The sequence below is a fragment of the Oryctolagus cuniculus genome, chromosome 11 (genome assembly GCF_964237555.1).
Source record: "Oryctolagus cuniculus chromosome 11, mOryCun1.1, whole genome shotgun sequence".
NCBI classification, from domain to species: domain Eukaryota; kingdom Metazoa; phylum Chordata; class Mammalia; order Lagomorpha; family Leporidae; genus Oryctolagus; species Oryctolagus cuniculus.
Genome location: NC_091442.1, coordinates 30,901,449 through 30,929,325, shown reverse-complemented (window position 1 = coordinate 30,929,325; position 27,877 = coordinate 30,901,449). Strand labels below are relative to the sequence as shown.

At 43.1% G+C, this 27,877-nt stretch overlaps 1 protein-coding gene and 1 long non-coding RNA gene across 11 annotated transcripts in view; one reads left to right on the top strand and one right to left on the bottom strand.

The window, feature by feature from the left end:
* Positions 1 to 1,815: 1,815 nt before the first annotated feature.
* Positions 1,816 to 25,282, bottom strand: CRLS1 (cardiolipin synthase 1). 10 transcript variants are annotated; one of them, XM_051846195.2, is made up of 9 exons: positions 24,012 to 24,136; positions 23,397 to 23,491; positions 21,063 to 21,200; positions 15,049 to 15,178; positions 8,199 to 8,284; positions 7,450 to 7,518; positions 5,833 to 5,924; positions 5,294 to 5,342; positions 1,816 to 2,759 (listed from the first exon to the last, which is right to left on the bottom strand). In XM_051846195.2, exons 3-9 carry the CDS (start codon positions 21,171 to 21,173, stop codon positions 2,529 to 2,531), a joined length of 768 nt encoding a protein of 255 aa, XP_051702155.1. In that variant the 5' UTR covers positions 21,174 to 21,200; positions 23,397 to 23,491; positions 24,012 to 24,136; the 3' UTR covers positions 1,816 to 2,528. The 10 variants fall into 10 exon arrangements, with proteins under 10 accessions (XP_051702155.1, XP_051702148.1, XP_051702154.1 ...); XM_051846188.2 differs by lacking the exons at positions 23,397 to 23,491; positions 24,012 to 24,136 and adding an exon at positions 24,808 to 25,278; XM_051846194.2 differs by lacking the exon at positions 23,397 to 23,491 and having other exon boundaries at positions 24,012 to 24,151.
* The window catches only part of LOC138844329 (uncharacterized), a 22,848-nt gene continuing 19,236 nt past the window's right edge, over positions 24,266 to 27,877 (top strand). Inside the window, exon 1 of the long non-coding RNA XR_011379988.1 lies at positions 24,266 to 24,295. This is a non-coding gene — a long non-coding RNA (uncharacterized lncRNA). The remainder of the gene's footprint in view (positions 24,296 to 27,877) is intronic.

Genomic DNA, 27,877 nt, shown 5'->3' with positions numbered 1-27,877 from the left:
TTTTAAAAAGCATTTATCTTCTTACAGCTCAGGCCAGAAATCTGACATCAAGTTATCAGCCTCAAGGCTCTTAAGAGTTGCCTGTGCCCTGCTCCTGGCGGTGCCAGCTGCCAGCCCTGGGGCTCCTCGGCTGGCACACCTCACTGCCCTCTGTGCTACACCATCTCATGGCCACCTCTGAGTCCATGGTCACACTTCCTTTCTCCGGTAAGGATACCGTAAGTCACTCGGTTAAGGCGACTGTAATCCTGACTTAATTACATCCACACAGACTATTTCCAAAGGTCACATTCCCAGGTACTGGAAGTTAATTTTGATCTTCTGGAGGAACACAATGTAACCCATAATGACTCATTTCTGCTATAACAGAAAAGATGTCAAGTTTTCATCCTTTCTTCAAAACAAAGCACAGAAGCCATGCTATGCTGCAGAAGCTGAGCCAGTTCCTTATGACCTGAATAACTGCACTGCACTGTTACTTTGTTGAGGGTTTAAGGTCCCGAGTTCCCCAAATGCTAAGGTGGATCCTCAGTTTTATTACCAATGGAACCAAGAGAAATGGACTACATTTTTGCAGATTTCCCCCAGTTCCTGCTTAAAAATGGCAATGCAAAAGCCAAAAATGTGACTAAGTGGTGTCAAGTCCTGCGACGTGTCATTAAATGTTCCCAGTGCTTGTTTCAGCCTACCATTGAGATTTGTATCTATTATGTGGCAACACCAAAATGAACTTACATTGTTTTGGGTCTGTTATGTACGTATGATTACGCACTCCAATATGCTTAATTTAATTCCAACTATAAACTTAATGTACTTTATAACAATTCAGTACCCAAAAGCCTGGGACTTGAACACTTGATTCATCCTCCAATTGACCCTAACAGCCAGGGCTGGTCTAGGCTGAAGCCTGGAACTCAGTCTAGGTACGGACCCAACTTCCTGACCCATCATCTGTTGCATCCCAAGATGTGCATCAGTAGAAAGCTGGAATTGAGTAGAGACAGAACCTGAACCCAGGCCCTCCAATATGGTATGCAGACATCCCAAGAGGCATCTTACCCCATGTGCCAAACTCTGGTGGAATGAGAAGGCCATGCCAAGATGGCGCACGCACGCGAGTGTCAGTTACGCAGGAATGGCTTCGGAACCCACCTGGCAAAAGAGCCTGCCTGGCAACAGGCAGTGAATGGTTAGGGCATAAACCACCCCTTGACCGGATTGGCTGCCTTGGCTATATAAGCTGTTATACCAACTGAAATAAACGAGTCTGTAGGCTGCTCGTCTCTGGCCCGCTTTCACCTGACTCCCGGTGTCTGTGTGGTGACTCCACACCTCTTGCCCCCACCGCACTCTTCCTCTTAGAACGAATCCACAGCAACACCAAATGCCAACCCCTGGATCATTTTTCTAAGGGTTGAGGTAGAAAAAGGCAGAGAAAGAAGAAAGAGAGATTATCGTCCAACCACTGGTTCACTCCCCAAATGGCTGCAATGATCGGGGCTGGGTCAGGCCAAAGCCAAGTACTTCATCTGGGTCCCCCACATGGTGGCAGGGAACCAAGTACTTGGGCCATCTTCTGCTGCTTTCCCAGGCACATTATCAGTGAGCTAGATCGTAGGCAGAGCATCTGGGACTGGAACGGTTGCTCTAATATGGCACTGCAAGCAGTGGCTTAACCCACTGCACCACAAGGTTGGCTGACCCCTCAGACCAACTATTTGCAGAATCTAAGGGCAAGTGATATATCCGAATGGACCTTACAAATCACAAAAGTTACACAATAGAAGATCAATATGCTACAAAACAAATCAAACATAACTTTTTTCCCAGCTTTTATTCTTTTAATATCTTAACAAAAGATGATTCCTTAAATTTTAAAAAACCTTTGAAAAATATACAGTTTTCATATTATTTACATGACATTTGGGTACAGGTTCCAATGTCTTACAAACATGGCTATGTCAGATGCCGGGGAAGAGGCAGAGGTAACGGACGTGTTCTCGCTTCAGCTGCCTTTGTTCCTTGTCTTCCTGCCGTACACACGATTAGGCACCTGAGAGGCTGGAAGACTGCTGAACACGAACTTCAATACCTCAATTTTGTTTGCTCATCTTATTTGCAAAACTTACTGTATTTTAAATCACCTTATAACTTTATTTCATTCACAGCTAACTATTCTCGTTCTCCTAAACGATCAAATATCAAATACATGAACTGCTGGTGGGTACATGGATCTAAGAATCGAATGTGAAAGTGGACAGCCAAGTTACGTAGGATATATGTTTAAACCAGGGAAATTCCCTAGTGCTTGGTGGGCAATCAAATTCTACTTAAAGAGTCAGTTCTTCTGTTTCCATTCTCTGGATCAAGTTTCTAAAAAACCTATCAAAAAAAGACTGACGATAATCAGAATAATTATCTCCTATAAATTAATCAAGAAACCTAAGATTAAAAATTCTAAATTATAGTTTTATTTGTATTTAAAAATACATTGGAAATTCTGCATTTGCCCATGATCAAGCTTATTTTCAATGCGAATTACTTAAATGTTGAGGACATGGTTTGTTCCGACAAGTCCTTTTGGAGCTGAACACCAAAACCACTGTAGATTTCCACGGGCCCTGCAGCCAAGGACGTCTACTGCCTCCCTGCTCATCGTGCTGGATGACGTTCATCGCCCTTTTATCACCTGAACAGTTTTCCGACCGTAATGATAGTAACTGTACGCTGATGCAGCAGTGGTGAAAGCTGTAAAACACCTTTTACGGAAGGGAAAAATAAAATTTGTTGTCAAATCTAAAAATACAGTAACAGCATCATAAAGTACACATGTTAAAGATCTACTTAAAGATAAAAGGCTATGTGGTATAATTTGTTTAAATAAAAGAATATAAATAACTTTTCTTTTAAAGATATACTCATTTATTTATTTATTATTTTTTTAATTTGACAGGTAGAGTTACAGACAGTGAGAGGGAGAGACAGAGAGAAAGGTCTTCCTTCCGTTGGTTCACTCCCCAAATGGCAGCTACGGCTGGCACTGCACCGATCCGAAGCTAGGATCCAGGTGTTTCTTCCTAGTCTCCCAAGCGAGTGTAGGGGCCCAAGCACTTGGGCCATCCTCCACTGCCCTCTCGGGCCACAGCAGAGAGCTGGACTGGAAGAGGAGCAACCGAAACTAGAACCTGGTGCCCATATAGGATGCAGGCGCCGCAGGCGGAGGATTAACCAAGTGAGCCACGGCGCTGGCCCTTGTTTTTTTTTAAAGGTTTATTTTATTTGAAAGGGAGAGTTCAGAGAGGGAGAGGCAGAGACACAGAGAAATTGTCCATCTGTTGGTTCACTCTCCAAACGGCTGCAACAGTCAGCACTGAGCCAAGCTGAAGCTGGGATTCTGGAACTCCATGCAGGTCTCCCACTTGGGTGCAGAGGCCCAAGCACTTGGGCTGTCCTCCGCTGCTTTCCCAGGCACATTAGCAAAGAACTGGATTGGAAGTGGAGCAGCCAGGAGTTGAACTGGTGCCCATATGGGATGCCAATGCTGCAGGTACCAGCTTAACCTGCAAAGCCACAGTGCCAGCCCCAGCATATTTATTTGAAAGTCAAATCCACAGACAGTGCTCTTCCATCTGCTGGTTCACTCCCCGAGTGGCTGCCAACAGCCAGGGCTGAGGTAGGCTGAAGCTGAGAGCGAGGAGCCTTATCTGGGTCTCCCATGTGGGTAGCAGGGGCCCAAGTACTTGGGACATTTTTCTGCTGCTTTTCCCAGGCCATTACAAGGAGCTAGATTGGAAGTGGAGCAGCTGGGACATGAACTGGTGCCCATATGGGATGTTGGCATTGCAGGCGGAGGCAACTTTACCTGCTATGCCACAACGCTGGCCCCAATGGCCCCATAAGACAAGAAATTAATCTAGTTAATGAGTTCTAAAAATTAATGACAACACTAGAAGCTGTCATACTCGACATTAGTCTAGCTGTTACGTTCTAAGTTTATTCTCAATTTCATCCTACAGATGAGGGAATGGACCCCCACAGAACCTGCTCAGGGACTGCGCCAGAACTGCGTTTGTGCCTGGCTTCCTTCTAAAGCCCATGTGCCCTTTCCACATGCAGCCTAGAGTATCAAACTCTATTTCCTGCAGCCTGTGTGAGCTCTAGGGCTCGACGAGTCGTTTTAAATGGATTCCGCTGTCTCTTCTGGCTTTTCCTTAAGTGGACTGCCAGAGTAACCAGATCCTTGGTGTGACACGAGCAATGCCTGGGGCACGCTGAATGCTCGTGACCAGCAGGTGACTTTTCACGGACACATGGCTTCTGTTTTAATTCTGTTTCCATCTCTGTAAACTGTCAGAATAAAGAGAGAATGTGTGTGGCAATTACCTGGAAATAACACTACCTCCATGTTCTTACTGAGTACCTTTAGCAAGGGCTAACTTGTTTTGTGCTATGTGTTTCTAATTAAAAAAAAAAAAAAAAAAAAAAAAACTGTTTTAAATTTTCCATGGACCAATCGCTTCTGTTTCCACCAGGTGAGGCAGAATCATCAATACTCATTTTTGTTTGATTCCAAATCTATCCATGCCAGTTTGATATTCTAAACTCACAGATAAACCAGTAAAACATACATGTTTGAATAACTGTTATTATTGAAAACTAAGCTGGATGCAAAATTTAGACTCAATAAAGGCAAGTTGATAAAAAAAAATAGTGTTGAACAGGCAAGATGATTGTAAAAGGACTGGAGAAAAATGGTAAAGACCCAGACAGTTCCCATACTCAGACGGCTTTTGCAAATGTTTTAAGCCCTTGCATCACCTGAAAGAAACAAAACCGGAGCAGGCCTTTGCTGCAGCAGCTGAGCCTCCTGGCATGCCTTCTCCCGTTAGCTGAGTGCCTGGGTTCAAGTTCTAGCTCTGTTTCTGATTCCAGCTTCCTGCTGCTGTGTACTCTGGGAGGTTGAACTGATGGCTCAAGTACTTGGGTTCTTGACACCTACTTGGAGGCCTGGACTAAGTCCTAGGCTCCTGGTTTCAGCCTGGCCCAGCCCCCGGCCATTGCCAGCACTTGGGAAGTGAACCAGCAGATGGAAGATCTGTCTCTCTCCCTGCCTTTTAAATAATAATTTACAAAAAAGAAGAAGAAGAAAGAAACAAAAAAGAAAAGCAGAGAGGTTGTATTATGGATGTAATTCATTCAAGAAAGAAAAAACTCCTACTAATACACCAGTATTCAAAAAGCATTTTTCCTACATCAGAAGATGTAAGATAAATCAGAATGAATGTGCACTTACATAGGCGCATTTTGAACTCTGGAAGTTTGCATCTGACACATTTTCAAGACTATAAATAAGCAATTGGCAAAACAATTCAAATTCCTTCCTCCAGGTCTCCCTCCCACCACCCCTCCCCCTTCACTAGGCTGGGCTCACTTTCTCTCCCACTCTCCTGTACTCTGACAGTGCACAGGGTCTGCACCTCATGGCCTCCCCTGTCTCTGCCTGTACAAAATCCACCTACACCTCCTGGCTCAAGTGTCACTTACTCTCTGAAGCTCTCCTTCTCCTTTCTACCTGGAAGTTTCTTTTCCTTCTCTGAAACCTTAACACATGATCAGTGCCTCTCATCCTTTTACTTTGCATGAAACTACTTCTAAATCCCACACTTGATACTAAGTAACCCTCTTACGAATGGTGTCTACCAACCACACAATACAGCCACCACTTTATCTAGTTGGTGCCCAATAAACACTTGGAGAACAAGCTAACGCTAGGATTGTCCCAAAAAGCCATTTCGTGGACATTCTCAGAGAGTAATTCCAAAGGTAGCTTACCAAAGCATCTGAAGGTAAATGCTGTCAGCATAATTGAACACTGGAGCTGCCAAAGAAGCTGCCACCAAGATTAACTGGACTGCTGTGTTTACCTAAAAAAACCAAACAAACAAAAACAAAACAAAAAAGAGTTACAGATGAATAGTGCCAACAAGTGGCAAATGGAGCCTGTTTCAAGTCTGCCAGACAGGGCAGAGCCTATGACACTGTGACACAGCACATCGTCAGTATGCTTGATGCTGGGGCAGGCAACATCCCTGCCGCAGAGGCTGACATCTGCAGGCGGGAACACACAGAAGCACCACCTTCACCAACTGAGTCATCTGTCTGCACAGCTGCCCTTGGACTTCCAAACAGTTCAATCATGTCACAAAATTCTTTGCCTTTTCTCCAACTGTCTTTTAAAACAGCCCTATGACAACATAAATAATTGAGTTACCTCTTCATAAGAAAAAAGATAATGAGTTATGTGGCTCGCCTGCAGTCACAGCAGACAACAGGACCAAGCCCGCAACCCCGATTTGCCAGTGCCTCATCCAGTGCTTCTCTCACCTGCCTACCTGTCAGAGCCTATGAGGTGAGCACATTGCAATGCATTCACCTCATGAAAGAGCCTCTCTGCAGGAAATGAGTAGGATGCTCTACCCTGAAAGCACAGGAGAGAAAAGAAAACACAACTAGAAATAACACTTGGTGTGGAAGTATGCTGTGAGAATCTGCCAGGTGTCAAACAGGAGGGGATGTGCACAGGGAAGCATCTCTGTTCTAGCACACTCATTCTGTACCTAAAGAACAAAGATTTGACTTGATTTTCAAAAATAATAAATTTTGTCTGAAATTTTGTCTTCCTACAAGAACAGGGCTTTGCTTAAGGCATCTGTTCCAGTACCATTTCAATAATCCACTTTCTGGGTACTGTTATACTCAAATTACTGTATTTCATACAAGCCAAAAAACCCTGTGTATGTAAGTGAAAGTCTTTCCCTGGTAGTCTGTCCTGAAGATGACCAGCCTCCCTACCCTGTTAGAGCTGTCGTAAGGAATGAGACAAAACAATGACTTCAGAAACTTATCAGAGCTACTTGAAAAACAAATATGGGTTCAGAGCCATTAACAGCATCCTTTTTGTATAATGTTCTACAATTATTACCCTGAAGAGGCTCAGGAAAACAGAATGGACAATTGACAGCAGCAGTTGTTTATCAGTGAGCAGAACTTTCTCTCATACCTTTCCACTTAGCAGTCAATCTTGAAAATGAAAGGATCTTATTATCCAGTGTTTTCCCCACTGTGCGGGAGGCAGTGAACCCATGAGGGGCTCTTCATCATCCCTTTTCATCTCATTCAGAAAGTAATTACATCCCAACCTCTTCACCTTCCATGCCTCTATTACCTCAGAGGCTCAAACTCTCAAACCACTAAGTAAAGCACAGTGCTTTACAAAGGGTTGAAAAGCTTGGTGAACAAAATAATTGGGACTTAAAGTTGTCTGCCTGACCCCATTCGCTAACCCCTCTAGTCAATACATTTAAATCTGTCTCATTTTCAGCTGCTTTTGACTGAGGTTTATAAAAATTCACAAAGGAATAACTTAAAAGGATGTTTTATGTCTCTTACCTTGCTGATGAATGTTGGTTTTAACCTAGCAGTGGCATAGCAAGGATTGAAATACTTAGCTAGCGTTCGCTGTCAGAGGATACAAAAAAAAAAAAAAAAAAAAAAAGAGTATTCAACTTGTTGTTCAAGCCAAAAACAAACAAGTAGTTATTACACGCAGGTGGCAGTCACTGAGCGCTTACTGTAGTGTGGCCCTAGCCAGCTAAACTACTAATATGCATCTTCTTTATTCCACTGTGTGAGCAGTATCTACAGTCTTCATGAAGCATACACAGGCTATTGAAAATCAACTTTATGAATGAAAAAACAAAAATAGTAAAATACTGACCTATTTCCATGGGGATTGGTAACCAAAAGAAGTTATTATGTTGTGTTTATGTGCTCAGATATTTATAGAACCAATGAACAATTAAGCAAGCAAATCACACTGTGATTGTAAAAAAGCACTTCTAGACAATCCCTTATAGAGGCCAACGTAGATGACAACATGGCTTGAGTAGGTACAAACCCCTCTAACATTTTCCTGCCAGCAATGGGGCTAACAGGTCTGGGTCTCACAGGAGTGGGTGGTCAAATAGCAACATGGTTACTTTTTTTAATTCCTGGTAAATGAACTTTTTAAATTGCCATAAATTATTCCCATAAATTGAAACAGCATACAAAAGAGAGGATCTTTACTTAAAAATATTTTTTTTTTGCCTGAGGTCTTAGTAACACTAAAAGAATTTCTTTTTTCAAAACAAACTCACCGGTGTTGGAAGAGTTCGATATCGGACATAAAAAACAGCAGCAATCAACATTACATCTCTTGAAATTATCAAATAAGTAAGTGGAACTGAAAATCAAATAGAAAATAACTTTAGGATTTTGGAAACTACTAACAGACATTATAAATACAATAAAGCTTCATTCAGCCATTATAACATGAATTGGTATTCCTCGTAAGAAAAATTTTATAATAAACACTTATGGATGGTTTAGGGTTCTTCACGAAAACACCCGTTTTATTCTCTTTTTAAGCTGTCCTTAAAGCAAGTTCAGACCATGGCTTTGGGAGTCTATGCCTGCCTTTCAGAATGCTGATCCTCACATCTCATTTCTTCCTTGCTTCTGCTTTTAAGCTATACACCTACAGTTCCCACACTCAGTTCACCATCTCCAGCTTCTTTGTTACTTCTTCGTTTGGTGAGTGTGGAACAGATCACTGACCATGCTCATTAGAATTAGATGCAAAGACAGACAAAAAAGCTGAGGACACCCAGGGAGCCAAACTCCTCTTCAGTCTCAGGAGCATTAATGGCTGGCTTCTGCCACTTTCTTCTCTTTGCTATATGTACAACTTTGCTATATGTACAACACGAATTCTTCCATTCTTCGCTAGCTAACTCCTACCCAGGAAACTGCTATTTTTCTTCCTATTTAATCATTCAATGAATTCAACTTGTCAACAGTTTTATTCCAAGTTCAATATCCATTACCCAAAATGGTTGAGCGTTTTAGGTTTAATATTTGCACAGATACTACCAACTGAGCATCCCTAACCTCAAAATCCAAAATCTGAAACTTTTTGAACATCCTATGTTGACACTTGCAAAGTTCATGATTTCAACTAGGGATGCTCCATCTGTATGCCTCAGACTTTACAGCAGGGACCCAGAGCCACAGAAGGCTATGTCTGGTGGGTACCCAAGGGACATCTGCAATGTTACTGAATGAGAACGGGAGGGCCAGAGAACTGGCTTTATACCCTTCTGCACTGCAGGAAGTTTTAACCAGGAATCTGTATCTTTGATGGTTTTTTAATCCCCCTCTTGTTTTAAAGGGAAACTAAACTCTTAAGTCCACTCAGTTCAAATTGTCTCAATTACTAAAATAAAAGGCTCATAGACACCTCTTCCATAAAGCCTCCAAAACGCTCTTATGAATTATTTGGGCCTGTACTTATGGTCTTCTCCCATATTAACATTCTACTGGCTCTGCAAACAAAATCTCAATAACTGCAGATTTAAAATTTATACCGTGGCTGTAGATGATACAAGTATTGAACCTTGGCTTATTCGTGGGTGACAACACAATTCCAAAGAGAAAATGCTCATATACTCAAGCCATGGCATTTGCAGCAAATACTCTATTAGTCAAGCAAGAAAATAGCATATCATGATTTTTAGTACTTTTTTTTTTAACCTGTAAAGCACTTTTTCCACAGCAATCACTAGCTGGCAAAATCTGACAACAATCACTCTTAAAATACAGCAAACTCATGCAAATTAAAATCCATGAATAGTAAACATGGGAGGAAAAAACACCACCACACATATGCAAGGATGTAGGATCCACAGAACTCACACACTATACTTGGGGCAGCACATCAGACTCCAGCCCAGCACTGTGCTCAAGCGATTAGCATCTCTGGACTCAGAACACCCACTCTAACAGTTTGGTGGGTTGCTTTATAATAGCAAGCATTCAATTCACCAAGAAGATACAATTCCAACTTATATGTACTTAACAACATGACTTCAAAACATGCAAAGCAAAATCAGAACTACAAAGGAAAAAAAATGGAAAACTAGACATACAGTAGGAAATTTTAACTCGTTCTCTCAGTAACTGACAGAGGACTGCAGACCAAAAGTGGGGGAAATGGTCAGTAAATAAACAGAAAATTTAAACGCCTGGGGGCCGGCGCTGTGGCATAGCGGGTAAAGTCGCTGCTTGCAGTGCCGGCATCCCATGTAGACGCCACTGATTGCTCCACTTCCAATCCAGCTCTCTGCAATGGCCTGGGGAAGCAGTGGAAGATGGCCCAAGTGCTTAAGCTCCTGCACCCGTGTGGGAGATCCGGAGAAAGCTCTTAGCTCCTGGCTTCCGATCTGTGCAGCTCTGGCCGTTGCAGCCATTTGGGGAATGAACCATTGGATGGAAGACCTCTTTCTCTCTCTGCTCTGTTTCTCTGTACCTCTGCCTTTCAAATAAATAAATGAATCTTTTTTTAAGATTTACTTATTTTTCTAAAGATTTACTTATTTGAAAGTCAGAGTTACACAGAGAGAGAAGGAGAGGCAGAGAGAAAGAGAAAGAGGGAGAGAGAGAGAGGTCTTCATCCACTGGTTCACTCCTCAACTGGCCTCAACGGTCAGAGCTGAGCTGATCCAAAGCCAGGAGCCAGGGTCTCTTTCTTTTGGGTCTCCCACGCGGGTGCAGGGGCCCAAGGACTTGGGCCATCTTCTACTACTTTTCCAGGCCACAGCAGAGAGCTGGATCAGAAGTGGGGCAGCCAGGACTCGAACCAGCATCCATATGGGATGCCAACACTGTAGGCGGCAGCTTTACCTGCTACGCCACGGCGCCAACCCTCCCTTTGTCTTTCCAAGAAATAAACATAAATAACATTTTAAAAAATAAAAATAAAGATGCCCATATTCCATACGGGAGTGCCCGGGAGACATCAGTGATGGCTCAAGTAACTGGGTTCCTGCCACCCATGTGGGAGAACTGCATGGTTCCTGGCTTCTGGCTCTGGCCTTGACTCAGTCACTACGGGCACAGGGGAATGAAATTAGCAGATGGGAGCACTCTCTTCTCTGTCTCTCAAATAAATAAAATAAAAAAACCCAATGAAATAATTTTAAAAAGTCAATGAGAGCACTATAAGTATGTTTAAAAAACGTAAAAGAAATGGACAAGTTCCTAGAAAAAACATCACAACTTACAAAACGGTCAGATCATTAAACCTGAATCATCCTGTAACAACTAAAATCAATCAGGATGGCACTGTGGTGCAGTAGGTCAAAGTCCCAGCCTGCAGGGCCAGCAACACGAATGAGCGCTTTTTCAAGCCCTGGCTGCTCCACTTCCAATCCAGCTCCCTGCTCACGTGCCTGGGAAACCAGTGGAGGATGGTCCAAGTCCTTGGGTCCCTGTACCCACGTGGAAGACCCAGAAGAAACTCCTGGCTCCTGGCTTCAGATCAGCCCAGCTCTGGCCATCACAGCCATTTGGGGAGTGAGCCAGAGGATGGAAGATCTCTCTATTTTTGTCTCTACCTCTCTCTGCAACTTTGTCTTTCAAATAAATAAAAAATAAACCTTAAAAAAAAAATCAATGACTTATTTTGAAACTTTTTCCCAAAGAAAACTCCAGGTTTCAATGGCTTCAACAAATTCTACAAAACATTTGAAGTCAAAATAATTGGAATCTCACAAACATCTCTCAAGAATAGGAAAAAAAAGCAGCCCCTAATTTGTTTTATGAGACTAGCTTATAAATTTGATACTAAAATCATAACAAGGCTATTCAAAGAAAAGTATTCCAAGGTCAATCTGGTGAATTTACATGCAAAGATTTCAAAATAAATAAATAAATCTTTTTTTTAAAAAATCAAAAATGTAATTTACAATTCATTAACTCCTTAAAGGGAAAAATTATTCAATCATAACACACAAAGAAAAAAGTTTGATAAAATTCAATACTCAATTATGACAGAAAGTCTTAAACTCCCAACAGAAGTGAACTTAACCTGAAAAAAGGAGTATGTACAAAACCAGGAATAATCCACAGTGAAATATTAAAAGTCTTTCTCTTGGCCGGCGCCGCGGCTCAATAGGCTAATCCTCCACCTTGCAGCGCTGGCATACCGGGTTCTAGTCCCGGTCAGGGTGCCGGATTCTGTCCTGGTTGCCCCTCTTCCAGCAGGGCACTGCACCCCATGGGAGACCAGGAGAAGCACCTGGCTCCTGCCTTCAGATCAGCGCGGTGCGCCGGTCGCAGCACGCCGGCTGTGGCGGCCATTGGAGAGTGAACCAACGGCAAAAGGAAGACCTTTCTCTCTGTCTCTCTCACTATCCACTCTACCTGTCAAAAACACAAATTAAAAAAAAAAAAAAAAAAAAAAAGTCTTTCTCTGAGATGGGAAAAAACAGACTCTAGGCTCCTGGCTTTGGATCAGCCCAGCTTTGGTCATTGTGGCAATCTAGGGAGTGAACCAGCAGATGGAAGACCTCTCTCCTCTCTCTCTCTCTGCTTCTGTAACTCTGCCTTTCAAATAAATAATCTTAAAAAAAAAAAAGGTAAAAGGATTAGAAAAGATCATTAATCATACAGACACATAACTAAGGATACAGAAAATGCAACATAATTTATATTTATATTATGGGTGAGAATTAGTTTTGCTGGACAAAACTCAACATTAAGAACAACTGATTTTTAGCATTATCAATAACAAGCAGTTATTACAAAATGAAATTTTAAAAGCTACCATTTAGAAAAGCATCAAGAACTATCAAGTATACAGGAATAAATCTAAAGAAGAAAGGCTTACTGTCTCTCTGGAGAAAACTTAGAAAACTTTTGGGACATTAAAGACACCAAAATAGAGTAGATACATGAATCTGTGAACCAGAAGACCTGATATCATAAAAATGTCAGTTTTTCCAAATAGTTCCATAAATTCAATGCAACCCTCATCAAAAACCCAACAGATTTTTTTTTTTTCTAGAGAATTGCTGATTCTGGAAAAAGGTGATTATAAAATGTATATACCAGGGCCGGCTCTGTGGCACAGCGGGTTAAAGCCCTGGCCTGAAGCACAGGCATCCCATATGGACACCGGTTCTAGTCCCGGCTGCTCCTCTTCCGATCCAGCTCTCTGCTGTAGCCTGGGAAAGCAGTGGAAGATGGCCCAAGTCCTTGGGCCCCTGCACCCACGAGGGAGACCCAGAAGAAGCTCCTGGCTTTGGATCGGCACAGCTCCGACCGTTGTGGCCATCTGGGGAGTCAACTAGCAGATGGAAGACTACTCTCTCTCTCTTTACCTCTCTCTCTCTGTAACTCCATCCTTCAAATAAATAAAATCTTTAAAAAAAATGTATATACCAAATGGAAAGGGCTAAGAATATCCAAAGTGGAAGGATTCGTTCTACCAGATATGAAGACCTTTAGCAAAGCAATACTAAGAGTGGTATTGTTGCAAAGACAGATAAATCAATAGAAAAAAAACCAGACAACCCAGAAATGAACCCATTTATGTGACACTGGAATAAGTCTGGAAAACATACTTTTTAACAAAAAGTGCTAGGATAATGAGGTGTCCATACAAGCTACTAGAAAATGAATTTTTAAGAAAGCTTTTTTAAACAACTAGGGAAAAGAATCTTCAATGCTTTCTAATACAAAACAGAGCCACATATAAAGGAAAAGGTATCAGAATGCAATGAGACTTCACAGCAAGATGGAAGCTGGAAGTCTATGGGATAAGATCTTTAAAATTCTGAATGGAAAAGGTTTGCAATTGAAAACTAATACCCAGTTCAACTTTGAGTCAAGTGAAAGGTTAGCATGAAGATATTGTAGATGCTCAAGACCTCCCTTGCTGCCATGCTGTACCCTTTCACAGAAAATCCCTGAGCATCCACTCCACCAAAAGGAGTAGCTAACAAAAAGCAAGACATGGGAGCATGGGAAGAAAAAGACCCAACAAGAAAAGAAAAAACGCAACCACTCAGAGTAACAGTGAAGAGAAGTCCCAGCTTGGAAAGCAGTCCACACCAATTATTTAACTAAGGCTCACAGTAATATTATTTGTAATACCAAAAGCCTGGAAATTATTCCCATGTTCCACAGGTAAACGACCAGGCCCAAACTGAACAACACAAAACAACACAACAGATACATCTGAATTTTGAATAATGTGAACAGGATGCATTCCAGGTCTTTTTCTGAAAGTATTTCTATTCTTTAAAATGGGAGTATCCCCACCCCTTTAACCACCCCTCCCATCCACACACACACCCCTCAGTTGTCACTTTCAAAGAAGCACATAAGTACAAACATGTGTCCAATTTATTTTTTTGATTTAGTGTGAAAACTTAGAAGACTACAGGTATAGGAGCAGAAGAAACCCCAGCTTGAGGGGACTACAGGAGACTGAAACACCACTACACTTTTTCTTACCAAATGCCAATAACATAATGAAAGATCACAAGGGCTTCTGTGTTCTCAGAGCCTATCTCTAACTTTTAAAAAGAAAATTTAATCTGCTCTGAGGGAGAACAACTGATTGAGAAATATGGCTAAAACTAAAACGAACAACCAGAAAAGCACGCATGCAAATTACAAAAAGATTATAAAATTTTGTTAAGAGTATTCAGACGATGCACAGACTATATATATATGATATTAAAATTGTATAATAGTGTCTAAATAAGGATTTCAGAGTCCTTACTATGATTAAACTGTATTTAATAGAGATAATAGACTTAGGAAAACTTTAAATTTTTTTTAATGCTAGGCACTAAAAATATATACTATAGCACCAAAAGATTCTAGAGTAGTAAGAATTGGCACTGTGAAATAGTTGCTCAATTTAATCTTAAAAGGAAAATTACTAAGAAAACAGCTAATTCTAATACAGTAAGGACATAAATTCTAACAATAGAACAGTCTGATAAATAAAACAGTTCAACAGTTTAAAATCAGGGTAACAGTTAAAAGTTGAAAAATATATTTTTGAAACCAAAGTTATTTGTCTCCAAAGAGAAATCCTAAGCTAATGCCATTCTTCCCTGTGCTATTTAAAAATACGCATGATGGCGTTCTTACCTGGAATAAGATCTGCATAGGTCAAGCTAATATATAAGATACTGATAAGTATTTTATCAGCAAGTGGATCAAGAGCACTTCCCAAAGCTGATTTTTGATTGGCCCAGTTTCGAGCAATAAATCCATCCAACTGAAAATAAAAGTTTTTTTTAATAAATGTCATAATAGGAACAGAGTGGATATTTTGACGCTTAAGAGATACCAGAATAACAACTACACTTTCATAGAATATATAATCTCTTGTGTCTTATACCCAAACATCCTCATTCTTTCACTACTATATGTTTAGTTTTTAAATTGGTAATCAGTCAAAAAATATTTTCACATTTCTATAGTACTTTTTCTTCTCAGGATCTTTTAGTTATATCTCAGTATTTTCACAATGTCCCTTTTGGGGATGAACCAGACACAAACTTACAATATATGAACCCAAACAAAACTTACAGAAAGCACGAATGACAGAGCCTGGACAGAAGCCCCATCTTTTGAGCCTTGGCCTAGTTCACTACAGCCAAAATTGCTGCTTTCACTTGCAAGCATACTCTTTAACTACAGGATGCTAAACTTTCACAACCCTATCCATACCATGGACCAAATCTCTTTAAATTCATTATTTTTCAATTTATTTTGTGTAATACTCTGACCAATCTGAATTGCCTGTACTTGAATTAAAAACTCAATCCTTTATACTTCCCTAGGTAAACTACTTCTTTTTATTACTGTCATTAAAAATGAATTACCGAAGCAGAGTCCCACCTAGTAGATAATGAGTCAAACGGGGCCTCCATAATTAGTTGCCAACACCTGAATCTTCTGCCAACACCTGAATCTTCCCATAAAAATCCAGATCTCCAGCCCAACTTGAGAGAGAGATGGGGCCACCAGATGGACTGAAACAAGAACTGCCTAGCTACATGAAACAGACAGATACTGCCAGCTGGACCCAAGTCCCTACCTGCATTTACTCACTTAACTTCAAGCTTCAACATGTTTTCTATTCCTATTTCTAGGGGAAAAGAGAAAATTAATTTAGATGTAATTAAACATGGAACACTTTAATACATCAAAATGGTAAGTCTTCCACATCTCAATTCCAAACGGTTACGGGAGAAAGCAGGAGCACAGGACCCTAAGAACTTGGTCTTTGTAGTGAAACACAACTCGTTCTAGCCCTGGCTCTGCCACTGACTAGCTGTGTGACCTCCATCAAGGAATGTGGCCTCCGTAAGCCCCAGTTTCCTCATCTGTGAAACAGAGCCGGGTTGGCTGTCTTCAGCACATGATGTGATTAATACTCGTTTAGTGATCAGCATTGAGTAAAACCTCAAAAAAAAAAAAAAAGGCAGTCACTAGCTATTACTATTGCAATTGACTCCCTCTGTTTTCTTCTTAAGTAGGCTTGGGGTAATGCTGTCTAATCTAAAGTGCCTAGAAGAGGTGGGGCCTTGGAAGACACAGGTTTCAGTTCAGTTTCTGATCTCAGAGAACTTAATCGTACACTCTTTCACTACATCGCCCTCTTGTCCTCACTATTCCTCTAAGCCTTTTTTTTTTTTATAATAAGTATATTTATTTATTTTTTTTATTTTTTGACAGGCAGAGTGGATAGTGAGAGAGAGAGAGACAGAGAGAAAGGTCTTCCTTTTGCCGTTGGTTCACCCTCCAATGGCCGCCGCGGCAGGCGTGCTGTAGCCGGCGCATCGCGCTGATCCGATGTCAGGAGCCAGGTGCTTCTCCTGGTCTCCCATGGGGTGCAGGGCCCAAGTACTTGGGCCATCCTCCACTGCCCTCCCTGGCCACAGCAGAGAGCTGGCCTGGAAGAGGCGCAACCGGGACAGAATCTGGCACCCCGATCGGGACTAGAACCCGGTGTGCCAGCGCTGCAAGGCGGAGGATTAGCCTAGTGAGCCGCGGCACCGGCCATCTCTAAGCCCCCTTACCTTAGATTCCAAAGGCATCAACAGCATCATCCCTTTGCAAACATCTCTAACGCCTCACTCCGCTCTCCTTCAACCCTGCCTAACACAACCATTTGCGTACTCTAGGCCTGCACCCAAGTGCCTGACACTGCTCAAGAAAAACATAAACGGGCTGGCTGGTCTCACTTCAAATTTGTGACCACACATCTCCTGTGGGTACTCTGTCATGCCGGGCAACGCACTTACCGTCTGCTTTCACACTGTCTGCTCTCACTGCAAGACCTCCTTTCTCTCTCCTACAGCCTATATTTTCCTTAAGAAAAAAAATCATGTCCTCACAGTCCCACCACTGAACCATCTCCATTCACGTTCTCTCTATCTTCCCTGCTCTCTGACCTCGAGCCTCTGACGCTCTGGAAGTTATCTCCCTTCTTCCCTCTGTGGCCTGCATCATCAATCTCTTCCTTTCTGCCTGATCATTTAATTAACTGAAGTTGAGGAATAAACCAGGGGATGGGAGCGCTGCTTTTCAAATTACAAAAATAGATATAGATATAGATATAGATATAGATATAGATATAGATATAGATATAGATATAGATACAGATATAGATATAGATATAGATATCGGGGCACATATTTGGCACAGCAGTGAAGATACCACTTAGGATGCCCACATCCCATTTGGGATACCCACATCCTGTATCAGAGTACCTGGGTTCAAGTCCCAGCTCTACCCCTGCTTCCAGCTTGCTACACCCTGGGAGGCAGTAGGAGACGGCACAATAGTGATGTTCCTGCCAACATTGCGACACCTAGACTGAGATTCTGGCTCCTGGCTTCAGCCTCGGCTGCTGAGGGCATTTGGGGCATGAACCAGCGGATAAATGATTTCTCTCTTTCTCTCTACCTTTCAAATAAAATAAGTAATTTTTTTAACAACAAAAATTAAAAGTTTATTTCGTTGCAAAAATAATTTCTGAAATCCATGCATAAGTTTTCCATAATATGCATTCTTCATGCACTTTTTTTTTTTTTTTTTTTTTGACAGGCAGAGTGGACAGTGAGAGAGAGAGACAGAGAGAAAGGTCTTCCTTTGCCGTTGGTTCACCCTCCAATGGCCACCGCGGCCGGCGCACTGCGCTGATCCGAAGCCAGGAGCCAGGTACTTCTCCTGGTCTCCCATGCAGGTGCAGGGCCCAAGGACTTGGGCCATCCTCCACTGCACTCCCTGGCCACAGCAGAGAGCTGGCCTGGAAGAGGGGCAACTGGGACAGAATCCGGCGCCCTGACCGGGACTAGAACCCGGTGTGCCGGCGCCGCTAGGCAGAGGATTAGCCTGTTAAGCCGCGGCGCCGGGTCTTCATGCACTCTTTCTTAAGATCTCCTATATGCATATATTTAAAAATTTTTTGCACCAAAATAAATTTTTCTAATTCCATTTTCCATGAATTGTTTGAAGTACTTTCGTGTCTTTAAAACTACCCTTCCTTGGGGCGCTGGCATCCCATATGAGCGCTGGTCCAAGTCCCGGCTGCTCCACTTCTGATCCAGCTCTCTGCTGTGGCCTGGGAAAGCAGTGGAAGATGTTCCAAGTGCTTGGGCCCCTGCACCCACGTGGGAGACCTAGTGGAAGCTCCTGGCTCCTGGCTTCAGATCGGTACAGCTCTAGCTGTTGCAGCCAATTGGGGAGTAAACCAGCAGATGGAAGATCTCTCTATCTCTGCCCCTCTTCTCTTTGTGTAACTCTGACTTTCAAATAGATAAATAAATCTTAAAAAAAAAAAAAAAAAACCTACCCTTCCTCGACCCTATTCCTGTACAAAGCAAAGCTTCTTCAAAGCAATGTCCACTGCAGTTACCTCTTCACCTCTGCTCTTCAACCCGCCCACTCCAATCACGGCCACCCCTCTAGAAACAGTGCTTGGAGGTCACCAGTGAATTCTGTAGTTTGAGGGTGGCCTCCACGTCAGCGCAGTGCTTCCTTCACTTACCTCTGGGACACCGCACTGTCTTTCTTTGTTCCTTGCCCACTATTCCTTCTCAGTTCCTTTCCTAGAGTCTTCCTGTGGTTCAGTTCTTTGACCCCTTGTCTCTCTTCTACCTAAGCGTAGGGGATTTCACTCAAACTCAGCCACCTATCTCTGATGGTTCTCAAATCCACATCTCTAATCATGACTTTCTCCAACATCACACCACTACACTCAATTGTGCAACTGGTGCCTCTGTGTGGACAGACATCAGAATTCATGGTATTTTTCCCTAATCTCTATCCTATTCCAAGTGATGTTCACCACAGAAAATGTACCTCCATTTTCTTGGGGTTTGAAAGGAGAGAAAAAGAAAGAGCGTAGCATTCAGATTAGACTTTTCTTTCTCTCATTGGGTCAACCCATCGATTTCTCCACACTATTTTCAAAACTTTTCCCAAACTCATCCACTTCTCTCCAACTCCAAACTCCACTCCAGTCCAAGCTACCCACCCCATCCCCCTCCCAACCAGTTGCTCTGCTTCTACTGTTCATTCCTATCACATTCTCCATATACAAGACACACATCAGACCTTGTCATTTCCCTAACTGGCCACTTCCTCTGTGACCCATCTGGAAGCATCAAAACCTCCCTGGAATAAATGTGAAATGTAGTGCCAGTTAATTCAGGTTTCTACACACATCATCTTACGTATTTAGAAAAATGTTAATGAGGTCTCTCTCCCACTCAGTGAATATTGCAATTTCACGTGGCAGCTAGGAGAGGGGTGAAAAACTAGCATACAGATAAAAAAAACATGAATCCAGTAACTGAAACTAATCCTGTCTGTCATTATCGATATGATAGTCTTTGAGGGACTTGAGATCATACTGAGTGGAAGCCTTCAGGCTTCAGAGAGAAAAGCAGGGGTTACAGAAAAGGCGAAAGACTGTTAGAATGGGGAGAGATGGTGACCAACAGCAGCTAAGCTCTGGAGGAAGATAGGCGAGAGCCAATCTGGAGGCTGTGACTGACATACATTTGGAAGTGCCACAGAGCAATACAAATGCTCTCTTTTTGTTAGCCCTCCAACCTCTTGCTTACCAATGTTACTATTACTGGGTGGGTGGGATACTGTTTCTATGAACCTAAAAAGGAACAGCTGGTATTACAGAGAAAGACACCATGCAAAGTTTACCTAAAATAAATTTTAAGTAAATTTTGAACAAAGCTTTTCAAACATAAATCAGTTTGAAAAGGCACCAAATTATTACTGCCTGTCTAGGGGCTCACATGGATGTCAGACCAGCCTTGTAAAAGAACATATTTTATCTATTTGTGTCTATACATTCTAACTTTATCCTGACTTCAAATTCTTGCTCTGCCTTCATCCTGTTGCCCTCTACTGTTTTTGTAGCATGTATAGTTTTATACACCATTTAAAATCCATTATGAAACAAAGTAGGTGATAAATAATGTCAACATAATAGCTGGCCAGTCCACAAAGGCTGATGGAACTCAGAATGTGGCCTTCTGTCCCAATTTTTTCCCAGTTCTAATTTAAAGTCACCCAAATAAATCTTCCCCTCCCACAACAATGGTATCAAGGAGCTCTTTTCTCCTTTGTTCCCTGTCTATTGGGGGAGTGGAAGGAGCAAGGAGGTTCAATGCCCAGCTCAGAGAAGTCTTGTGCAGGGCAGCTAAGGGATGTAGAATGGGGCACAGGGACCATCTGCTAGCATTAAGCCTGAGCAAAGCTCTGGTCTTTACAAGTTCCCTGGGTCACAGCATAGTTCCCTCAGTCATAACAACCAGGCCACCGCCTCCCCACTCCAACAGGAAAACCAACTCTGGCTGCTGATCAGAGTGTTTCTATTAAGAAGACATTAAAAAGCAGTCCCTCTTCTGCCTCCCTACAACCTTTATTTCCTCTCTTAGGTCATAAATAGAAAACCAGTCCCACACAGATGCTACTTACACATGCTTCACAAAACAATAGGTCAAAATCATCTTGAGAATGTCCTTCCAAGGACATGCTAACTAACACTGGGTTATTTTGCTTAGTTGTAGTGACCCTGGGATTTGGAAAGGGAGCAAAATGAAGAGCGTACACTTACAACTTACCAAATCAGTTAGCCCAGCTAAAGCAAAAACTCCTAGGGCGATATTAAAATCTTCTTCAATAATCAAATAGCCCAAAACTGGAGCCAAGCCAATTCTCGTCATTGACAACATATTTGGGATTGTCCATGGGTTTTCATACTGAAAGACAAAGACAATGAAATGTAAATGAAACACCATAAATTCACACTTTAATTGTATAGGTTAGAAAAATAGGGTCAGAAATTATAGAAACTTCAAATTTAACTTTGAATTTTTAAATCCATTCTGTTCTTTTTATAGATATTTCTCTAAAATCATCTTACAAGAATACAGAAGATGAAGATGTATCATGTACCCAAACACAGACCAAAAGGTTTAACAGACATAGTGTAGGTTTTCTTCCTAAAGAAAGAAGAGACAGGGCCAGCGTTGTGGCATAGTGGGGAAAGCTGCCACCTGCGGCATCGGCATCCTATATGGATGCAGGTTTAAGTCCCAGTTGCTCCACTTCTGATCCAGTTCCCTGATAATATGCCTGGAACAGCAGTGGGAGATGGCCCACGTATTTGGGCCCCTGCACTCAAGTGGGAGATCAAGCCAAAGGAGGCTCCAGGCTCCTGGCTTGGGATTGGCCCAGCTCTGGAGACTGTGGCCATTTGGGGATTGAACCAGTGGATAGAGGATCTCTCTCTCTCTGTAACTCTGCCTTCCAAATAAATAAATCTTAAAACGAAAGAAAAGAGACAAATATGCCTTATCTACCATATAAGTTAAACCTTCAATATACAACTTCATCCTAAGAATTTAGAACTTTGAACATTCTGCTTTTACAAGTAAAACTTCCAGAAGATGCCTTGTAAGTGGATAAAGAGTCTAGAAGCCTACAGAAAAAAAGTTAAATTTGCAACCCCACGCATGTTGGCTTGAGACACTAAGAGTACCTCTGCCTAATTGCAATCTATCAATCAAAGAAATGCTAAATGCTGTACACAGTCTATGCAGAAATGAAGAGCAGAAAAAAAAATACCCAGATTTAATTCTGCACTGAGACTTTTTTTTTTTTTTTTTTTTTTTTTTGACAGGCAGAGTGGACAGTGAGAGAGAGAGACAGAGAGAAAGGTCTTCCTTTGCCGTTGGTTCACCCTCCAATGGCCACCGCGGCCGGCACACCGCGCTGATCCGATGGCAGGAGCCAGGTGCTTCTCCTGGTCTCCCATGGGGTGCAGGGCCCAAGCACTTGGGCCATCCTCCACTGCACTCCCTGGCCACAGCAGAGAGCTGGCCTGGAAGAGGGGCAACTGGGACAGAATCCGGCACCCCGACCGGGACTAGAACCCGGTGTGCCGGCGCCGCAAGGCGGAGGATTAGCCTAGTGAGCCGTGGCGCCAGCCACTTGCACTGAGACTTGCTGAAAGGAAATGGAGACAGAAGTAGACTGAGATTTTTGAAAATAAAGAGAAACCTTGTAAATCTGTTCAAAACAACCACAGAAACATCAGAATCCGGAGCAGACGCTCGGGTTTCACGGCGCCATGGTGGAGCCCCCATTCCTTGAAGCTTCACACGGAGCCAGGCTGCTGACGTGGGCACTAACAAAGGGCTCTGAGACAGCTGGTCTGAAGGAATCCATCCCTGCTTTGCCAGACAGAATCTGACTGGCAACAGGGTGTTCCACTTTTTTTTTTTTTTTTTTTTTTTTTGACAGGCAAAGTGGACAGTGAGAGAGACAGAGAGAAAGGTCTTCCTTTGCCGTTGGTTCACCCCCTAATGGCCGCTGCGGCTGGCGAGCTGTGGCCGGTGCACCACGCTGATCCAAAGCCAGGAGCCAGGTGCTTCTCCTGGTCTCCCATGGGGTGCAGGGCCCAAGCACTTGGGCCATCCTCCACTGCCTCCCCAGGCCACAGCAGAGAGCTGGCCTGGAAGAGGGGCAACCGGGACAGAATCCAGCACCCTGACTGGGACTAGAACCCGATGTGCTGGCGACACTAGGTGGAGGATTAGCCTAGTGAGCCGCGGCGCCAGCCAGGGTATTCCACTTTAAATCGCCTCTGCGGAAGACACCTTGCACAACAGTGCAGAACCGTGTACAGAAATAGCTCCAAGGAAATGCCTTCTCTAAAGCCTGTGGGCCTTTTCCTCCAAGACCTCCAGTTCCACCCCCATGGGGCCTTGTCTTCACAAGGAATAACCTTACTTAACTTCTTTCTTAATCAGTCATCAACATGCCTGAACCTAAATTTTGGTTTTAAAATGCATGGGGGAGGGGAGAAGACACCTTTTACAATACCACTAATCACCCTGTAAGAAAAGGCATTCTCTAAAGAGGGTGAATCTGTGTTTATCTACAGAACCTACCAGGAAAGCATCTCAGCTTCGAGGGGTAACAGCGTGGCTGTTGGCATTAAGTGGCAGAATACTGTCAATTGAAAGCTATAGCAAAACTTTAAATTCTGTAAGAAACAATCATCAAACAAGAAGCAATATAAACCTCCACTCCGGCATTTTTTAGGGAAAGCACATCACCTCGCACAACTAAATGAAAACATTCTTGGAATATATCCCAATTTCAAGTTCAAAGATTAGAGGGTGTTTGAGAGTCCACAGAACTCTCAGAGTACAGAACAAGTCACAAAGACAAGATTCAATGTTCCAGCAACTCACAGAAATGCTGAGGGGAGGAAGAGGATTAACAACAACAACAAAATCAGAAGGGAGAACCCCAAAGTTGTTCTTAGATCCACAGGGCAAAAATATAAAGAGTTGCAAACCACCAATCATTCCATCTGGTCAATTAACAAACAGTCCCGGATGTTGCTGGAACAGGTAAGGGGTTCTTTTCAGCACCACACAAAGTATTTCTGTTGCAGGCAGGTCCCTCATTCATTTCTAATGGTTACATTTGTCAAAATTTCTAAATTAATGTTAGGAGAGCTAATCTCAGATTACCCAACCAGATAACCTGTGGCATACTCGACCAACTACTGCCGTTCTGGGAAGGCTTCCAGCCAGGATATGGCAACGTCAAAGTGTCCAGCAGGCAAACCCCAACATGCTCCAGCTACTTGTGGAGTTGAGACCCCTGCCGGGATGCGGCCACCTCAACCCATGCTGTACAACTGATGAAAGCAGTACACGGGCTCAGTGAAGACATAACAATTGAAGATGTAATAATTGCATGAGTGCTGCTAACATGACATCAAAAGCTCACCCACACTCATGCTCTGGGGTCTTCTGCCTGGGCGGTATTTCAACAGGTGCGTGGACAAGTGTTTCCTTCCGTTATCTCACGACTACTTAACTTTTTTTTCTATAGAGGTTAAGACACCTTTTGTTACGACCTATTTAATTACTCTCCGTCCTATAATGCGTTAAAGTTAGCAAAGGTCAAACGATGGCGGGCCAAATCTGCACAAGCAAACACAAGGGCATGGATACTTTTCTGAAAATTCCCACAGACCTGCTCCAAGGATCCGGGATTCGCTTCAGAAAAATAAAACTAGGCTTTTAATAGGCCAGGCGAGGGCTATTTTTACCAACGCAGAGGCCGCTCTAGTAACCGGTGCGGGGAGAGTGCGTGGCCACCCAGAACGCAGGTGGAACCAGCTGTCGCCCGACAGAATGACCTGCCTGGAATTTCTCTCGGGGAACTGGTTTCAAAGTTCTGAAGCAGACGGGACCAGAGCACGTTACTGCGTCCAAAGCCGAGCCCCGCAGGGCCGGCGACCCCAGCCCAAGGCCGGCCCCCCGCCGCCTTCGGGGTACGTACCAGGCTGGCGGCGCCGGCCGGGCCCCACCGGCTGCTCGAGGCCTCGGCGGCGGCGCCTCCTCCGGCCGCGGCCCCGGAGGCCGCCTTCCCCGTCCCGGAGCAGTGGTTCCGCGGGCTGGCCCCCAGCAACCGCAGGCTGAGCGCGGCCGGGCGCAGCCACCAGCGCTCCGCTAGGCAGCCTAGGCAGCAGGGCGCGGGCGGCAGCAGGGCCCCGCGGGCGCGCCCCTTGCTCGGCCGCACCCCCGGCGCCCAGGCGGCACCGCCGCGCAGGGCCGCCCACGAGCCGCGCGCCACGCGTGAGGCCAGCATGGCCCCTGAGGCGGCGGGAGTTCAGCAGTCTTGGGCACCGGCCAGCCGCTTCTCCGTGGAGTCACCGCAATCCCGCGAAACTTCGCTTGCCGCCACCTCCATACCAGCTCCCTAGCCCCAGCACGCTCCGCTTACACAGGTGGCCTGGAGCCGCCAAGAGCGGACGCTTTTGCGACGATTTTGCGACACGGTCGCTGCCCGGCTGCCCAGCGCCCCTGGCGGCAGTGGGAGGCGGGCGCCTCTCCGCCCCTAGCTCCACGCCAGCACCCTTGGGGGAGGCCGGGGTCGTCAGGCAACCAGTGTGGCCAAGGACTGTCAGGACCCATCTCAGGACCCTGGCTCGTCCTGCAGGCCGCTGGTTTGTGCGGTGCTCTATGGTCATCGAGGGAGGTCTAAATGTTAGTGTTTGGTAGAAAAGTAAGTGGTAAGTGCAAAGATGCATATACCCAAAATGGAGCATTGCAAAATGTAATAATAGCAACCACTAATTGTTTCCCTGGAGAGCGCTTGCCATGTAGATTATCGAGCATTTGTGCACTTAATTCTCCCGGCCACTCTAATGATTGGCTCCGTTATTAGTTTTACTCTCAATATAAGTAAATTCAGGGTTAGAGAGGTTAAGACACTTCCTTATTCTAAGAGTATCCAAGACATTATGAATCAGCTCAGCATTCAGATTCAGCATGAACATGTTGTACATTATGTTTATAGACCTATTATTAACATTGTAATGATACAGAACTTTTTTCTTGAGTTTGTATCAAAATGAATTTGAATTTCTTGTGGTATCTCCCTAACCTAGTTTTGATTTTTAAAGTTTATTGGAGAGGCAGAGTTACACACACATGCAGAGAAAAAAATAAATCTTCCTACAACAACATAAATAGGGAACATCATTTTTTAAAAATCTTTTGTTTAATTAATGCAAATTTCATAGGTACAACTTTAGAAATATAGTGGCTCTTCCCCCATACCTGCCCTCCCACCCCACCTCTTACTCTCTCTCCCATCCCATTCTTCATTAGATTCATTTTTAGTTAACTTTATATACAGAAGACAACTCTGTACTAAGTAGGGATTTTAACAGTTTGCACCCCCTTACACACACACAACATATAAATTAATGTTAAGAATAAGTTTTGCAGTTAATTCTCAGAGAATACATCCTTCTTTGGTGGTTCCTTCTTGCCACTGGGGTCTCACTCACAGAGATCCTTCATGTAGGATTTATTTATTTTTATTTTTTATTTTTTTTGCCACGATGTCTTGGCTTTCCCTGTCTGAAATGCTCTCATGGACATTTCGGCCATATCTGAGTGCCCTAGGGGCTGATTCTGAGGTCAGGGTGTTACTTAAAGCAATTGTCTTTCTGGAGTCTGCTGTGTGGACTGCTTCCCATGTTGGACATTCCCTCCTTTTTAATTCTATCTATTATTATTGCAGGCACTTGATGCTATTTATATGATGTTTAACACTTAATCCTATCTATATGTTCATTTTAACACTTAATATAACTTTAACAATTAAGATGGCATTTTACCCCAATTTTAATGGGATTTGGAGTCCCATGACAAGTTTTTTTTTTTTTTTTTTTTTTTTTTTTTTTTTTTTTAGTAAATATAAATTTCCAAAGTACAGTTTATGGAATACAATGGCTCACCCCCCATGACAAGTTTTTAAACTGTACCCTTGGAGGTAAGTCAGTAGGACTGTATGCAGAACTATATAGCTTTATAGTTACAGACTTCCTCCTCCCTCTATTATTCCCCCTCTTATTTTTTACTGAGATCTATTTTCAACTGACTTCATATATGTATGATTAACTCTAAGAGTTCAACATATAGTATGAAGAGCCATTGCTTCTCAAAGTGTCAGTTTCACTTCTATAGCTTTCATTTTGGGTGCTCTATTGGTTATCACAGATCAGGGAGAACACATAGCATTTGTCACTTTGGGGCTGGCTTACTTCACTAAGTATGAAGTTTTCCAGATTGATCCATTTTGTTGCAAATGACGGGATTTCATTTTTTATTGCTGTGTAGTGTTCCATAGTATACCTATCCCATAATCTCTTTATCCAGTCTTGGGTTGGTTCCATGTCTTGGCTATTGTGAACTGAGCTGCAATAAACAACATGGAGATGCAGATAGCTCTTTTGTTTAGTTATTTAATTTCCCTTGGTGGATTCCCAGGAGTGGGATGGCTGGGTCATATGGTAGGTCGATATTCAGATTTCTGAGGTATTTCCATACTGCCTTCCATAGTGGCTTTGCCAGCTTGCATTCCCACCAATAGTGGATTAGGGTACCTTTTTCACCACATCCTCTCTAGCATTTGTTGTTTGTTGATTTCTGTATAAGGGCCATTCTAATGGAATGAGGTGAGGCCTCCTTGTGGTTTTGATTTGCATTTCCCTGACAGCTAGTGGTCCTGAACATTTTTTCATGTGTCTGTTGGCCATTCGGATTTCAGGGAACAGCTTTATAAATCAGAAATCCTGACCTCTTCTAAATGAATAAATGCATAAAGATTCGGTTTATGGAAAATGATTATAAAGATTATCTATAACCTTTTATGAGTAGATATGGCAAAATCACATTTATTCTATGACTGTGCCATATCAAGAGTGAGATGTATGTTTCTTATTGTTTAAACCTTAAACTATGGTGAAACTGTTTTTTTTTAATTTAAGGAACTTTTCCATGCTATTGACCAGTATGAATTTATTCTTCATCCTAGATAGAAGTTCTTTTAAATAACA

Coding starts and splice junctions, on each gene's coding strand:
- CRLS1 (XM_051846188.2), bottom strand. CDS start 25,116: ATGCTGGCCTCACGCGTGGCGCGCGGCTCGTGGGCGGCCCTGCGCGGC. Junction 8,285..15,048: donor CTATGCAGATCTTATTCCAG/GTAAGAACGCCA, acceptor TTTGATTTTCAG/TTCCACTTACTTATTTGATA. Junction 5,925..7,449: donor AACCAACATTCATCAGCAAG/GTAAGAGACATA, acceptor TGGTTTTTTTAG/GTAAACACAGCAGTCCAGTT.